Source organism: Cyprinus carpio, chromosome A23 (genome assembly GCF_018340385.1).
Source record: "Cyprinus carpio isolate SPL01 chromosome A23, ASM1834038v1, whole genome shotgun sequence".
NCBI classification, from domain to species: Eukaryota; Metazoa; Chordata; class Actinopteri; order Cypriniformes; family Cyprinidae; genus Cyprinus; species Cyprinus carpio.
In genome coordinates, this window is record NC_056594.1 from 18,543,701 (window position 1) to 18,560,044 (window position 16,344).

The following is a 16,344-nucleotide window of genomic DNA, read 5'->3' on the forward strand; positions in this document are numbered from 1 at the left end:
TCTGCTTGGTGCATCCTGATGGTATAAATCTTGGCATAAACCCCTTGGCCACTGTATGGAATTTTTATCAGCACTTTGAGACTTCTCTGCACTGAAAGATGACTCATGAACTCTCGATTAATAGTTTCTGGGCCAAAGGACAACTAGAACTCTATGAAGTCCTCCAAAAAGATCAGATTTATCTGGTTGACTGATGGATTGCATTATTAGCTGCTGGCATATATCGTCTTGTGTACATTCCAGTGAAAACACTGCCCCAAATATCCACACGGTTCCTTCTCCAAAATAAACTATTAAGCGGCAGAATCTCCTTTGGTTGAATCGCAGCATCATAAAGCAACTTTCTCAATGCAGGTGCTCATTCACTCGGCTTGTTAAGTCTGATGTCACGAGTCACCTGGGCCAAACGTTCTATCAAATCCCAAAAGCAAACAATAAATGGTACTAATATACACTCACAACTTGTTGTAATACTACTGAAAAATCATGATCCTAACCTTTATCGCCGTACAGAAATCTCAGATGGTCAGACAGCGGCTCATCTTTCATGAACTGTTAAAATATTGGTGTCCAGGACACTGAGCCCAGAGACTGTAGTTTATACCTTTAGTTTTTTTAGAGCTTTGTTTGAATGTGTGAATAAATAGTGCTTATAAACAGCTGTTGAGATTGAGTGCTCTCAACTGAAACAAGTAGAGGCTTGGACCCAGAAACTGTATTTCTTGTGTCACAACTTAACGTGTTGTTGATCTTCTTGTGTATGCTTGGTCCACGAATATGTTTCATTTTTTAAAAAACATTTTGGCTCTATAATTCATAACAAAATATAATTACTGGACCTTCAGTGACATATGCTGTACTTTTACAATCATTTTGAGTGCTTAAACCCCATGCTCAAGTTCATCTGCATCCATTAACATCCAATCGACAACCAAACCAAGAACCAAATCCCTGCTCTACATTATGTCTTTTTCAATAATCTGTTATGTTCGGAAGTATGTCACAATATAAAAGAAAAGATCCTTCACCACTTGTTTCACAAGTAGTTTTCTGCATCTGAAAGATCATGAAAAGGTTCAAAAAGTAACTTATACTACAATTATACATAAAAAAGCTTGACTTCTATCAAGTGGCCAATCTTTTTGGCATTCTTAAATGCAACAGGGTTAATGGTGCAACTCTCCCACAAGTAAATTACCGTAGTCGGCAGAGAAATGGAATCCCTCGCCTTCATTGTTACCATGGCAAAGATTACTAGAACATTTTCACAGATGATGCAGAAAAAGTAACCATCATAGCCAGAGTAAGTATCCTGGGCAAAGGAATGTTTCCAGATACAATAATGGGTGAGGGAAAGCTGGAGCAGTGCTTGATGATTTCTAAAAGGAAAAATAATCTCTCTCTCTTTCTTTCCACCCCCCCTTACACATTCTCTCTCCCTCTCTCTCTCTGTCTCTCAGTCCCAGCCCCTGAAGGTGTCATAACTGTGCTCTCTCCCTCTTGCTCTCTATCACCGCCTTTCAAATCTTTAAAAGCCGCTGCTTGCCATTTCTCACTCGTTCTCGGTTTGTATCCTCTGGCACTGCAGGGGACTCCCGGCTCTCAGCCTCAGTAAGCTGAAAAGCGAGCAAAGAAACAGAGAGGGGAAAGAGAAACAGACTTCCAGAAATAGCATCAGTCACGTACGACACAACCGAGCATGGAGAACCTGAGACCCGGACGCAAGATGTCCTTCCTTTCCAACTTGACGCCCGTTGTCCTGTTGCTGATCGTCCACTGTGGATCCTGGTCTTTGGCGAATCGCTTGGGCCCCAACAAAAACTGCCCGACCTGCAAAGATGGGCACCCCTTGGGTGCGGGCCGGACCTCCAGGGACCCGGCTGGGGTGCCTAGCACAATCTTGTTGGCATTGGGGGAGCCCTGTGGGGTTTACACCCTGGGCTGCGCCAAGGGGCTTCGCTGTGTGCCCCCTCCACGTGAACCCAGCCCACTTCAGGCTCTGCTGCAGGGCAGAGGCTCCTGCGCCAAACAGAGCAAAACGAGTCCCACCGAGAGGCCCCGCCCCACAGGTAAGAGCTTCAGCCAGCGGATGCCTTTGCAGTCCCTTCCTCTGTCTTGTAGCTCCGCCGGCATTGTACCATGCCGCATGCGGTGAGAAAATGCAATGGGTAATCTGCTTTAAATACCACAGCGAATTAGCTTGAGGATGCATTTCAGGTTCAGATATGCTGGCAAGCCGCTGTGCTGCAGTGTCCATATCAGAGGCTTGGTAGGATGACAAAACTGTAACTGAACCAAGGACATGTCCATAAAGTGCCGGGAATAGCTGCTGGTTTGCATGTGATGGCTGTAAATTCCTTCAGGGTGTAAAGGCATTTCTGTGATTTGAGGCTTTCGCACATCGTAAATACGCATGAACATCACTTGTAATGAATGACATTTGTATGAATGTGCAAGGGATGTATATGAGTACAGATGTGTGTGTGAGTAGTTGTGTGACAGTATATGAATTGTGCCATGCATATGGACATCAGAACTATTCAGAGCAGAATAAAGAGGAGCAACAGAGGAGAAAAAGAGCAAAAGTAATGTGTGTGTGTGTGTGTGTGTGTTAATGTCACCCACATACCTACAGTCTCATTTCAAGTAGCAGGTGAAATGCAGTCATGCAGTCTCCATCTACTGTTTACTTTAGGTCATTACAACTAAAGAGAGCCTATATTGTCAATTCATGGGAATGATTTGAGGAAATATTCCCTAAAAATGTGGGTTTGTCAAGTTTAAGAAACCCCAATCAAACAACATATACTCTTAAATCACAGCTAAACATATTCATTTAGTCAAAACACAGTTTGTAATGCCTTTTTTTTTTCTCAAAAATGCAGAGTCATAATTTAGTATTAATGTCTCTATTAATGTTTTCCACAGGGCCACATCCTTCGAATAGCGGTGAAATAGAAAAGGTGAGTCTATCCTTTGGTTTTTGTTTCCTATGCTCACAATGTGAACAGAGCATGAACAAGACAAAAACTTACTGGAAAAGGGTTACTTGTGTTCTATTATTAATTATGTTTTATATCAATTGTTCAAATTAAAATTAAATGTTAAAGAGAATTCAGATCGTGGCTGTTAAATTAAAGTGGAACTCTGGTTTTAAGATCCTGAGAATTTTATGATTTTACAATAATTATAGAATTTAATATAATCATTATTTTATATTATTACACCAAACTCATTTGTGTACCTCTAGGTTTTGCTATGTACAAAAAAAAAATCTGTCTCAGAACAGAATGGAACAACCAAAATGCATTTGAAAAATATGCATAATGCAAATGCTTAGTTACGGTATGTGTGGTATTCCAATATTTTGTTTTCAACACTTCCTCACCAGGCTCCATGTCGTAAGCTGCTCAACACTGTCTTGCGTGGTCTCGAACTCACCATTTTCCAGTCTGATCGGGACATCTACATCCCAAACTGTGACACTCGTGGTTTCTACAGGAAAAAGCAGGTACTGGTTGACTAATTTAATATCATGTTCATTTTGAAGATTCAAGTGGCTTTATTGGCATGGCAAAACGGCATTACATTGCCAAAGGGTTGGTAACTTTATCATTTAGAAAAAGTTAGAATAATGAGAAGTATCACTTTATCACTGTTTACTCTTATTGATAGGTCTTCTGTTTTTTTTTTTAAATAACAGTATCTACCCTACTTCCTTGCGGAAGTTCAGAAGCTGTTTTTCCAGCTTAGTTTCCATAAATTAACTGAGGAGGAAGTTTTGATATCTGAAGGTCACCATTATGAGCCATTTTGTATTGCAAATGACAACCTCTGACGGTGTGCACAGTAGAATGACGTATCAAAGCCAGAACAATCTCCTGTTGTCTTGTAGTGTCGGTCCTCTAAGGGCATGCAGCGTGGTCACTGCTGGTGCGTCGACGAGATGGGCAACACCGTGCCATCACGTGCCGGGGAGGATGGTATTTTACCATGTGATGGAGAGTGATGGGAGCGACAGCCCCACAGCTCTGAGCCTGGAGGAGGAGGAGGAGGAGGGGTACAGGGAGAGGGGATGACTTCAGCTCGGTGCAAGCCACTGCCTGACCAGGACACTCCAGGGATAAACCACTTGACATGGGAATGGGCCCTCACTCGTTCAACGTCCAAACCACATTCACTGCCATAAACTCGAATAAACAGCATCAGAACACTTATGACCACTACACCACATGAGCTTAAGTTGGGATAGATCAGCTGTTACAGAGAGATATTTAATTCCTGGCCTCAACTTCTATCCGCGCTTATGTTTGTTTCTCTATTAAGCAGATGGGGTGGCTATGCTTTCAAACACGTCCCCTCTCCCCTTCTCCAGTGATACACTGACTTAACTATACTAATGAAAATGGAATATACCTTCTCGTCTAATTTATTCTGGAGTTACTAAATTTCCTTGAATTTTTTCCTCAAAGACTTGCATACTTTTGAATTGTACACATTGTCATGTAATCGACATCTAAAGTCTATCATAATGTGCACATTTGGCAAGTACTCCTTTTTTGTTTATATGACACTCTGACCGCAAATGCACGTCGTGGATTATTTGTACATAAGTGAGGTTATCGTGGTTGGTTGTGTCATGAGGTGGAATATTCTTGAATGCTGATGGCTGTTACCTTTTTCGAGAAGTTGCTAGGCATATTTTTATACATTTCAATATGCTATTTTATATATATATATATATATAAATATATATAATTTGTTGATTTATTTAATGAACTACGATGCCATGTATTTTTATATTGTCAGCAGTTTTTCATTGTCAAAACAGAGCTTATTTTATTTGCTAAGAGAGTGAGTGCCATGAGTTGGTATCACCATAAAAAGGGATTAAAAACAAAAATACAATTTAAACACGCCCTTAAGAGAATTTACTGCTGTACATGTGTTTTTTATATCATTTTTTGTTATTTTATGTCACAGTTGTTTCATTATTTATGTTGATATGTTGATCCTTCAGCATTGGAAAATGTTACTATATCGCTTAATTTTCAAAATTTCAGATGGTATTCTGGGTATTTTGTTCAGAACACTTGTGTTTTCTCATTCCCAAAATGCATTGAGAAAAAAAGTGCACAAAATAATGTCTGATCAATGTACCTCACACTGATTTTGTTGTATCAATATATGTGCCAGTAGTTGTGGATCCTTGAAAAGGGATCCATTGCAAAAATTATAACGTGTGCAAGAACTATGAGAAAAAGAAAAAAAAAATGATACATAGAAAAATAAATGCATATGTTAATATAAAGACTGACTCTTTGCAGAATCTCATTTAGAAACTCACATGCATGAAATGGAATATGATAAATTATGAATACTACCAAATTTACATGCACAACTGAAGATATTAAAAAAAACCCCAGAGGCGATGAATTAGCAAAGGCAACAAGAAAGAGCAGATGCTGCTGTTGGCTGCAAAAATACAGCCATATGCTCAAACAAATGCTACATACAAATAGTGCCTTGTGCATACTGAGTGGGGAAAATATTTATTTAATCCCCTGCTGATTTTGTAAGTTTACCCACTTATAAAGAAATTAAGGGTCTGTAATTTTTATGGTAGGTTTATTTTGACGTATAGAGACGTAAAAACGTATAAAGGTTAGAAATTGATTTGCATGTCAGTGAGTGAAATAAGTATTTGATCCCCAAGCAAATCATGACTTAGTACTTGGTGCAGAAACCCTGGTTGGCAAGCACAGAGGTAAGACATTTTTTTTGTAGTTGGTCACCAGGTTTGCACACATCTCAGGAGGGATTTTGATCCACTCCTCTTAATAGATCCTCTCTAAATCCTTAAGGTTTCTTGGCTGTCATTTGGCAACTCAAAGTTTCATTTCCCTCCACAGATTTTCTATAGGATTGAGGTCTGGAGACTGGCCACCACCCTTCCATGACCTTACTGTGCTTCTTCTTGAGCCACTCCTTTGTTGCCTTGGCGGTATGTTTCGGGTCATTGTCTTGCTGGAAAACCCATCCATATTTTGTTTACCTATCTTCAGTGTTCTGGCTGAGGGAAGGAGGTTCTCGTCCAGGATTTTACAGTATATGGCCCTGTCCATTTGCTCCTCAATGCGGTGAAGTCGTCCTGTACCCTTAGCAGAAAAACAGCCCCAAAGCATGTCATAGTCAGCATTTCTCTGCCTCCAGTTAATGAGTTAATGCCAAAGAGCTCAATTTTGGTCTAATCTGACCACAGCACTTTCTCCCAAGCCTTTTCTGAATCATTTAGATGTTCTTTGGCAAACTTTAAACGGGCCTGTACATGTGCCTTCTTGAGCAGGTGCTGCAGGATTTCAGTCCATTGCGGTGTAGTGTTACCAATGTTTTGCTTGGTGACTGTGGTCCCAGCTGCCTTAGATCATTAACAAGCTCCTCCCATGTAGTTCGGGGCTGATCCCTCACCTTTGAGACTGAGGCCGATTGATGGTTGTTTCGTATTTCTTCCATTTATAATCGCACCAGCAGTTGTCTCCTTCTCACCAAGCTTCTTGCTGATGGTCCTGTAGCCCATTCCAGCCTCAGATCTACAATCTTGTCTCTGACATCCTTTGACAGCTCTTTGGTCTTGCCCATGGTGGTGGGAGAGGTTAGAAATGCTAGATACAGATTGTGTGGACAGGTGTCTTATACACCTAACAAGCTGTCATGAGGAGTAACTTCTTAAAGTGACAGGACTAATCTGTGTTCCACATGGGCACATAACCAATCTGTGGGAGCCAGAATTCTTGCTGCTTGGTAGGAGATCAAATACTTATTTCATTCACTGAAATGCAAATAAATTTTTAACCTTTATATAATGTGTTTTTTCTGGATTTTTTGGTTGATATTCTGTCTCTACAAGATCAGCAGGGGATCAAATAAATATTTTCACCACTGTATGGTGACTGTGCATTTTTGTGAAGCCAGAACAGATTTTGCTTACTAAGAATAACTTTATGTTTTATCAGGGTAGAATATCTTTTTATAGAGCCAAGCTGTTAAATATAATGCTATTTATAGTGTCCAATTTTCATGAATATAAAAGGAAAGATTAAATATTGCTGGAGCTTTTTGTGCCAAGACAGATCCATGCACATATATACTCACACAACAATCCATATGCTTGTTTCCAAGGTAACATCATATAGCAGAATATAGCATATGTCTGTGCTTACATCATGCCCTACTTTGTACCGCTGTCACTTGGAGAATTCACCCTGTAATGAAAGCAACATTTTTGAATGCATTATTCGCTGTGTCAAATCTGGTTATCAAAAACTACGGAAGCCAAAATCTAGAATCTGCAAAGGAAGATATGACCAAATATATGTAAACAGTATACATTTGTATGACATTTGATACACAGTAAATAAATAAAATAAAAAAACATAGAGTTCCATATTTTTGATGGAGAAGTGTACGATTTTTGCACCTCTAGCGTTAACAAACAGAATTGCAAAAATAATGAATTTTCAAAAAGGCTTCCCAGACATTGCGCCTAAAGCTAAGACAATCGACTTTACGTGTTAAATGATAAGTAGAATAATTATAGCCAATTTCGACAGATTTTAGGAAAATGTGAGTTTTGCTTACCTGTGTAAAAGTTCACAATGCTAGCAGCATGGCTTGGGTGGTTGATTGTCAGGGTGTTGCTATGTGATTTCTCTCATTGTTATGCAGGCTCTAGGTGCTTGCTTACTGTCTCAAACGTCAAAAAACTCCACTCACAAATCTCTACTGATATTCTGAATAATAGCTCTTAATTCAGACAAGGTAAATCGCCCCACTATTTGACGCATTTCTTGTGGCTAGAACTCAGACTCAATTTCGCGAATCGGTTCTTTCGAACAATTTTCAAAGAACCAGATGATTCTTTCGCGTACTTACGTAGCCACTGGTATGTTGACGTGCTATACATGCTCTAAAATGTCTTAGTAAACCCATGTAGCACTATGCGTTTTTTTCTTTCGATTAAGATTAATTAGTATATGTTTATTGTAATTCCATGCATCCCAGCTCAGTTTGTTGCAGCTGTGTTTTGGCACAAATAGGCTAAATATTCCAAACAAGCCATTACAATATAAATATAATTCAAATTTACATTAAATAATACTAATTCTCTTCGGGCTGAACATTTTTTGCACATTTTATTTAGCCTAGTTAGGCTAAATCCAGCGTGTTTCATATTCATGTTGACAAAACTAGCTGTTCTCAATTTATAGGTCTTTCTATTTCTCGGAAACTACATCAAATTCTCGATTCATTGATTGGTTCTGCTCATTACGAATTGGGCATGTTTCCGCTCGAAAGCCTGATTCGAGAACTTTTTTTAACTAAGTGCTGTCAAATGATTAATCGCGATTAATCGCATACAAAATAAATGTTTTTGTTTGCATAATATATGTGTGTGTGTTGTGTATATTTATTATATATATATATATATATATATATATATATATAAACATAAATATATATATATATATATATATATACACACACACATACAGTATATATTTTGAAAATATTTACAAGTATTTACATGTCTATATTTGTATTCATATAATTTGTATTACAAATAAATATATTTAATATATAAACATAACCTATTTTTTAATAAATATATACATGCATGTATTATTATGTACATATACATAACAAATATACACAGCACACACACATATATTATGTACACAAAAACTTTTATTTTGGATGCGATTAATCGCGATCCACCTCAAAACAACGATTCGCTCGGACATGTCAATCATGTCAACCACAGGAACGAGTCAGTTAGGTTAGAATTGTTTCACTGTCTCATCTGAGTCTGACACGCATTCCTGCTGTCACAATTGACGCACACTCAGGTGAGAGTCTGACACGCATTCCTGCTGTCACAATATATCAAGATCTGTTCCTCTGAACTAGTGGGAGGAGCATCTGGAGCACTGCCACACTTCAGCAACCTAGAGTTGTTCACTTCCATGAAGAATCGGTCCATCTGGGCCTGCAACCTCAGCGGAAAACCGGCCTCCGCAGCTTAGCGCGTGTGCTGTTTTCGACCTTTGATTGCCAGTTAGAGAAACCGGAGCAGGAACAGAGGGAGGCGGATCCGAGAGGAAAACAGACCGCTGTGTTACGGGGAGTGACCGTGATGATGGCGTCCCACGGTAACACCGGCAGCGCCTCCAGCCCGATGGTCATGCTCGCCCCCAAAACCAAGACCAAAAAGAAACATTTCGTGCAGCAGAAGGTTAAAGTGTTCCGGGCGAGCGACCCGATGCTCAGCGTGTTCATGTGGGGCGTTAATCATTCGGTAAGGTGGTATATGATTTACTTAACTTCCTACATCACACAACTGCCATTTTAAGAGCTAACAGTTAGCTGCAAGTACGTATGTTGGGGTATAGAGATCTTTAAATGCATTATCTATTATATAAATACATAATTTGTGTGTACTGTTGTTGATATGGATTTTGGCACATGGGGTCACGCGCAAACCGAACACATTGTTTCATTGCACGAGGCGGATTTGCTGTTGTTAACGATGTTCGATTTGCGAACGAATCGTTCTTTTGAGTCGGATCTTTGAAATAGAATTGGTTCACAACGCTAGTTTCGACGATTTGTGTCGAATCAGACTGAATCGGTCCAAGCAGTTTACCCGATTCTGGGCATTAATTTACTTTTAGTATTGTTTAATTGACTTGCAAATCATATTTAGCTTCTAAATGACTCTGTTTTTATTATTTGAATTGCGTATGCAACAAATTTAACAAGTGCACGTGAAATTACAATAATCACCCATGTAATACATACGAAAATAAAACATTTTAAACATATGTACCTATATATAAGTCTGATTGAACGTTTTAGATCATATTCAACTCTGGAATGAAGTACCAAGTGATTATGTACTTAACGTCGCGAGTTAAACGAATCACTGAATCATTTCTTTGAAAGGTTCTTTGACACTGTTCGAAAGAGCCGTTTGGCAAATGAGTCAGATTTCATATGACTAACTGGTGTAGAGAAAGTAATTTTTGTCGAAATATGCTTTTGATATCTTAAATTTGTCTTGTCTATATAATGTTTTTCTGCATTTTAATGTTCCATGCAAAAAAAAAAAAACAATTTAGTAAAAATGCATGATTAATATGGCTACAACGATAAAGAAACATGAAAAAATAAAGTTTAGGCATGCTTGATGGTATTCAAGAAAACATAGGCGGTTGTGTCTTAAGTGAACATAAGAAATGAGAAGAACAAAGAATCAATTTATTGGACATATTCTCTAGTGTTAACATTAAAGTATATGTTGTTTAGAAGTTGTTCAACGAGGGAAAAGCACTTATGTGTGTATTTAACTCCTGTATTACTAAATGTAATGGCACTGTCTCTTGCACTTCAAATGATTGCTTAAATGAAATACATTTAATGAGCAAGTATTTGTAATTTGTAGCAAAATACTTTTTGATGCATTTGCGCCCATCTCTGGTTGTTGCATACTTGCGAGACTGGGAAATCTTCATCCAATGACATGTTAGAAGAGGGCGTATATAAGCATCGAGTCATTCAGTGTTAGAAAGCGAAGTTCATTTCAGTTGTTTTTCCCAAACTGTTTTTCCAGATAAATGATTTGAATCAAGTTCCAGTGCCTGTCATGCTGCTCCCTGACGACTTCAAGGCCAACACCAAAATTAAAGTGAACAACCATCTCTTCAACAAGTATTTATCAAAAGCACATCATTATTTTCCACAGATTTTCATTGCACTGTGTGTTCGCTGTGTATACAGCTGCATGTGAACAGGAATGTTTACATTCATTTAAATGAATTCTTGTGATGACGGTGAAAGAGTGTAATTGGCAGCTTTTTCTGCAGACAAGCCATTCCGCCTTCAGGTGAATGTGACGTTTTTAAAAAAGCTTTTAATATGAAATGATCCTTCTGTACCTTGCAGGGAGAATCTTCCAGGCCATTTTAAATTTAAGGAGTACTGTCCACAAGTCTTCAGGAATCTCAGGGAGCGATTCGGAATTGAAGATCTTGACTACCAGGTGACCTTTTTTACTTTATTTAAAAAAAAAAAAACCAACTAAACTTTTTGTGCATTGCATTCATTGAGGAATCAGCTTGTATTTGGACATCAAACATTCAAAGTTCTCAAATACATACAGTTTGAGCAGTTGTTGTCACTTATCAAAAGTATTTATTTTTTTTTGTTATGCATGTAATACAGTATAATATTACTGCTAAATCTGATCTGAATTTTTGTGTTTGCGTGCATTGATGTTTTCCATCAGGTGTCCCTGGCCCGCAGTGCTCCCATGAAAGGCGATGGACAGGGGCAAGGTCTTCTCTTCACCTCCTATGACCGTACGCTGATAGTAAAGCACATCTCCAGTGAAGAAGTAGCTGATATGCATAACATTCTCTCCGAGTATCACCAGGTATCTCACAACATACTGTTAAGTCAAGCAATATCAAAAGTTATATTTAATCTAACAGATCATTAATATCTGCTCAACTGCTGTATCCTTCATGAAAGCGTCTTAAGCACATTGGTATTTACATACAAGTACGATTCTAGAAGTGGTGACAGATCTGAAACTAGTATGACAACCAAATTTTTAGGAGGCACGGTTGCAAGCTGGTTGCAAACAATACAGGCACATTATGTCACAGGTATTTGTGTTTCAATTTAAGCAGTTTTGCTGTCCCCTTCAACTTAAATGTATTTAGTTTACATATTACACAAGTTTGCTTGCGTTGGAGAAAAAATCAGACAAAAGAATTCAGACTCCAGCTATTTTTGTGTTTAATTACCCAGTTGTACACTGTCACACTAAACTTGTTCAGCCACTAAAGTCATTTTCATATTCCACTACACTTCCTTGAAATAGGTAAATTGCTCTTCTCATAATTGACAATGAGCTTTTGTTCTGGGTGCTTATGGGTATAGGAAGTTGTTTTATGTTGTGTTTATGGTTGATACAGCGGTAGTCTTAGATTGTGTACACCTTTTGGCATGCATGCAGCATCGTGATAAAGTTTTGGGTGTTATATTCACAGGTGTGTATGTCATGAGTAGTTAATGTAGTCCACAGCTGAAATTGTCCAAAAGCAGCCACCATAAATGGTGACCATCCTTATAAAGAACAGCTACACCGCTGTTCAAAAGATTGGAGTCAGTAGGATTTTTTTTTTTTTTTGAAAGAAATTAATACTTTTATTCACTAAAATTGATAAAAATTGACAGTAAAGCCATTCATAATATTACAAAAGATTTCTATTTTAATTTTCTTTCGTGAACCGTCTGTGAGAAACGTGTCACGGTTTCCTCTAAAATATTAAGCAGCATAACTGTTTTCAACATTTATAATAATAATAAATGTTTCTTGAGCAGCAAATCAGCATATTAAAATGATTTCTGAAAGATCATGTGACACTGAAGACTAGAGTTATGATGCTGAAAATTCAGCTGCGCATCACAGAAATAAATTACATTTTCAAACATAAAAACATTGATCAAATAAACACAGCTTCGGTGAGTATAAGAGACTTATTTTACAAACATTAAAAGATACCGACTCCAAACTTTTGAGCAGTATGAAGTATTTTTAGTTTTTTTTTTTTTTTTTAAACTCTTGTTTTTGTGCTTGTGTAAGTGTTGGGTTAGCGTAGCGTTTGAGTGCCTCTGTCTTGTTTACAGTGCTGTGATGGTCATGAGATAAGTTTGTGTGAGTGGGTTTCTCAGTTTCCATTGTAGCAGAACGAGCAGATTTTAATCGAGACTGTGCTTCTGCATTTGCACTGGCTTTAGAGTATATTCACAACATGTCCTGAGGGTGCACTAGCATGTGTCCCAGACTTACTAAATGTTAAGCTCCATTCAAATATTTGTTTTTTAAGTGCTATGATCATGCATTTTCCTTCATATTCCAACTTTGGTTCAGCACTGCTGATAATAAGTGAGTTTAGGTGTGCAGTGATGCAGAGAGGGAAAAACACTGTCATTTATTAAGCCTGTGGGCTTGTTATGGTGCCGGATACCATATGCTGCTCAAAGTTGGTTCATTGGTTATGAACTGTGTGTGTTCCACTGAATGAACATTTTGACTGTGAAGCTTTATGGGTCACAAAATATAACTCTGTATGTTTTGTGTTGTGTCTCGCAGCATATAGTGAAGTGTCATGGCAGTACACTCCTCCCTCAGTTTCTGGGCATGTACCGGGTTACGGTGGAGAGTGAGGACACGTACCTGATCGTCATGAGGAACATGTTCAGCCACAGACTCATTGTCCACAGGAAATACGACCTAAAGGTAGGAACTGTTCCTGGCGGCTGAGATGAGATGTTGTTTTGACACTGAACTTTACATAGCGTGACTGATATTTGTCTTTGCACACATCATTAACTTCATGAGCATTGAGCAAACAGCACCTAAATCATGCAGCACATGCCCTTAGACTTGGTTCAAGAGATTTAGGTGGACATGATTGATGAATATTTCATGAATAGTACCTCAGATGTAGCTGTTGTTGAGGAACCGATTGCTGGGCTTCACTCTCAGAGTTGTAAATTCATCTTATGGATAAAATTCAATGAGAACAAAGGATTTTCCATCCTGTAGAATTGGCAATATAATATATTTATGACAAAATGTAGAAAAATAATTTAAATAATTAATATTTAAGATTATACTAGCTAGGGCTGCACAATTAATCAAATTCCTAATTGCGATTATAATTACAGATGCCACAATTATGTAATCGTTCAAAGTGGCAATTAATCATTCAAAATCCACTTATGTTATTGTCCTTGCTTAAGATGTTTTTTAATAAAAGTTTTTCAGTTTAAATTTTTTCAGCTTATTTATTTTAAAATTATGGCATGCAGTTGCTTCAAACAATGGTATAAACATCATTCAATGTAAATTGTGATAATCGTAATTAATAACCACAATTACAATTTTAAGGGAATAATCGACAATTATGATTTTTGTCATAATCGTGCAGCCCTAATACTAGTATCTTTTTTTTTTATTTTTTTTACACATTTACACTTCAGTAGCATGTTAGGATAGAGTTAATGACTGTCTGTCAATAAAAATTAGTATTATTAGTATTTTTGTAATATTCTTGCTGTGTTGCAATTAAAATGTATGTAAAACAATTATATTTTTTTTAAATTAAGTTTGATTTATTTCTGTGAATCACTTTAAGCTGTCTTTTTCAGGGAATTGATCTTACTCTGAGTCAAAGTGTTTTGTTTCTTACATTTAAAGTTTTTGAACAACATGGAAACAATGGCTGGTTGTAAAATTAATCACTAATGTTTATATATTTGTTTTATATTATATTTACGCTACCATTTATGATACACATACAAAAGGTTTGCGGTTGGTGGCATTTAAAAAAAAAAAAAAAAATGTTTTGGAAAGTCTCTTCTGCTCACCAAGACTGCTGTTATTTACTGCAAATACAGTAAAAATAGTAATATTGTGAAATACTATGAAAAAAAATAATTATGACATTTATTCCTGTGACGTTTTATTCCTCCAGTGTTTAGTCTCACATGATCCTTCAGAAATCATAATCTTAATGATCCTAATATGCTGATTTGGTGCTGAAACATTTATTATTATTATCAATGTTGAAAACAGTAGTGCTGTTTATTTATTATAATTATTATTATGATTTGTATTTATTTATTTCAGGATTTTTTGTTGAATATAAAGTTCAAAAAGAACAGCAATTTTTAAAAACTATAAATCCTAAATGTATCTTTGCTGAAAAAAGCACTGACCAACACATTTTTAACTGCAGTGTGAATCATAATAAAAAAAACAACAAAATAATCATCATAATTAACTATATCTATTAACAAAATATATTAGTGCCTTTTGGTATAAATGGGCCTTAATGTCCAGACTTGTTTATTGCCATTTTAATTTTATTCCACAAGAGGGTGTGATTGCACTCACGATGTACAACAGAGACAAATCCACAACAAATGGTCTGTTAGAGCGTCTGATGCTGATACATTTAATGAAAGACACACTCAAGACTCTCTTAAAAAGACTCTAACAATGTGTTTTTATTCAGGGTTCCCTGATAGATCGTGAGGCCAGTGACAAAGAGAAGGTAGGACGTCAGTCCAGATCATTTTTCAAAGTTACCTGATGCAACATCGGACACAATTCTGACATTCTTACTTCTTCTAATGCAGGTAAAAGATCTGCCGACTTTTAAAGACATGGATTTCAGAAATAACATGCAGAAGGTGTACGTGACAGAAGAGCAGAAAGAGAAGATTATGGAGAAACTAAACCGAGATGTAGAGGTAAAGACTTTTAAGAACTTTTTAAGCAACAAAATGTGTATGTCATGATGAACTGGAAAAGGTTCTAAAATCCCTGCTCTTCCTGTTTCCGTGACGATAGTTCCTGGTGAAGCTGAAGATAATGGACTACAGCCTGTTGTTAGGCATCCATGACATGGCACGTGGCGAGCGGGAGGAAGAGGAGGCTGAGGAGCCCAGCTGTGAAGATGACACTGATCCTGAAAATGGCCTTGCTCCGACCGTGCAGGTGGGCTCGTACGGCACGTCGCCAGAGGGCATCGCCGGTTACATGAACTCCTTCAAACCCCTGGGACCTGGAGAATTTGACCCTTACATTGATGTATATGCTGTCAAAAGCGCCCCAGGTAAGTTCTGGCTGGTAAAGCGGAGAGGAAGTTGAGGATATAGAGAGGAAACCACATGTGTTTAGCATGTATGGAAGAGGGAAGCGGGAAAGGAGGTCATGTGTGTGTTTGTGTTGGATTCCAGGAGCGCCGCAGAGAGAGGTGTATTTCATGGGCCTCATTGACGTGTTGACGCAGTACGACACTAAGAAGAAAGCTGCACACGCTGCAAAGACCGTAAAACATGGCGTGAGTGGAAAAACAATTTTATTGCACACTCGTTCAGTATAATTTGCTTAATTCTGAGTTGGAGGAGGTTATAATAACATGACTCATCCTGTTCCTCCCTTTCAGGCTGGTGCTGAAATATCTACGGTTCATCCAGAGCAGTATGCAAAACGATTCCGCGAATTCATCTCCAATATTTTTGCATAACTACTTCTGGGTGTCTTTAGCAACACTTCAAGGTCACATTTCACCCCAAAATCAAAAGAAAAAAAATGATAAATTATATTTTGCGTAAAGAAATTAGGTCTATTTTAGGACCGTTAAGTTATTTTTCACTGTGACATTATTTTTATGACAATAAACACATTTGCCCCTGTTACTATAA

The 16,344-nt window shown here is 37.6% G+C and overlaps 3 protein-coding genes across 3 annotated transcripts in view; 2 read left to right on the forward strand and 1 right to left on the reverse strand.

Moving 5' to 3' along the window:
* LOC109076291 (SPRY domain-containing protein 3-like) overlaps nucleotides 1-7,830 on the reverse strand; it is a 56,021-nt gene extending 48,191 nt beyond the window's left edge. The window contains exons 1-2 of the mRNA XM_042713558.1: nucleotides 7,639-7,830; nucleotides 7,153-7,262 (exon numbers count right to left, since the gene is read on the reverse strand). Of these exons, the coding sequence (XP_042569492.1) occupies nucleotides 7,153-7,164 (12 nt within the window). The 5' untranslated portion in view covers nucleotides 7,165-7,262; nucleotides 7,639-7,830. The remainder of the gene's footprint in view (nucleotides 1-7,152; nucleotides 7,263-7,638) is intronic.
* Nucleotides 1,476-5,311, forward strand: LOC109084248 (insulin-like growth factor-binding protein 5). The gene is made up of 4 exons (XM_019098934.2): nucleotides 1,476-2,069; nucleotides 2,929-2,963; nucleotides 3,392-3,511; nucleotides 3,896-5,311. Exons 1-4 carry the CDS (start codon nucleotides 1,700-1,702, stop codon nucleotides 4,007-4,009), a joined length of 639 nt encoding a protein of 212 aa, XP_018954479.1. The 5' UTR covers nucleotides 1,476-1,699; the 3' UTR covers nucleotides 4,010-5,311.
* Nucleotides 7,831-8,922: 1,092 nt separating the features above from the next.
* Nucleotides 8,923-16,344, forward strand: LOC109084244 (phosphatidylinositol 5-phosphate 4-kinase type-2 gamma-like). The gene is made up of 10 exons (XM_042713561.1): nucleotides 8,923-9,355; nucleotides 10,670-10,767; nucleotides 11,002-11,098; nucleotides 11,345-11,491; nucleotides 13,220-13,366; nucleotides 15,150-15,188; nucleotides 15,274-15,387; nucleotides 15,488-15,752; nucleotides 15,877-15,980; nucleotides 16,086-16,344. The coding sequence occupies exons 1-10, from the start codon at nucleotides 9,194-9,196 to the stop codon at nucleotides 16,164-16,166; spliced, it is 1,254 nt and encodes a 417-aa protein (XP_042569495.1). The 5' UTR covers nucleotides 8,923-9,193; the 3' UTR covers nucleotides 16,167-16,344.

Coding starts and splice junctions, on each gene's coding strand:
- LOC109084244 (XM_042713561.1), top strand. CDS start 9,194: ATGATGGCGTCCCACGGTAACACCGGCAGCGCCTCCAGCCCGATGGTC. Junction 10,768..11,001: donor AACAACCATCTCTTCAACAA/GTATTTATCAAA, acceptor TGTACCTTGCAG/GGAGAATCTTCCAGGCCATT. Junction 15,981..16,085: donor CAAAGACCGTAAAACATGGC/GTGAGTGGAAAA, acceptor CCTCCCTTTCAG/GCTGGTGCTGAAATATCTAC.
- LOC109084248 (XM_019098934.2), top strand. CDS start 1,700: ATGGAGAACCTGAGACCCGGACGCAAGATGTCCTTCCTTTCCAACTTG. Junction 2,070..2,928: donor CGAGAGGCCCCGCCCCACAG/GTAAGAGCTTCA, acceptor TGTTTTCCACAG/GGCCACATCCTTCGAATAGC. Junction 3,512..3,895: donor GTTTCTACAGGAAAAAGCAG/GTACTGGTTGAC, acceptor GTTGTCTTGTAG/TGTCGGTCCTCTAAGGGCAT.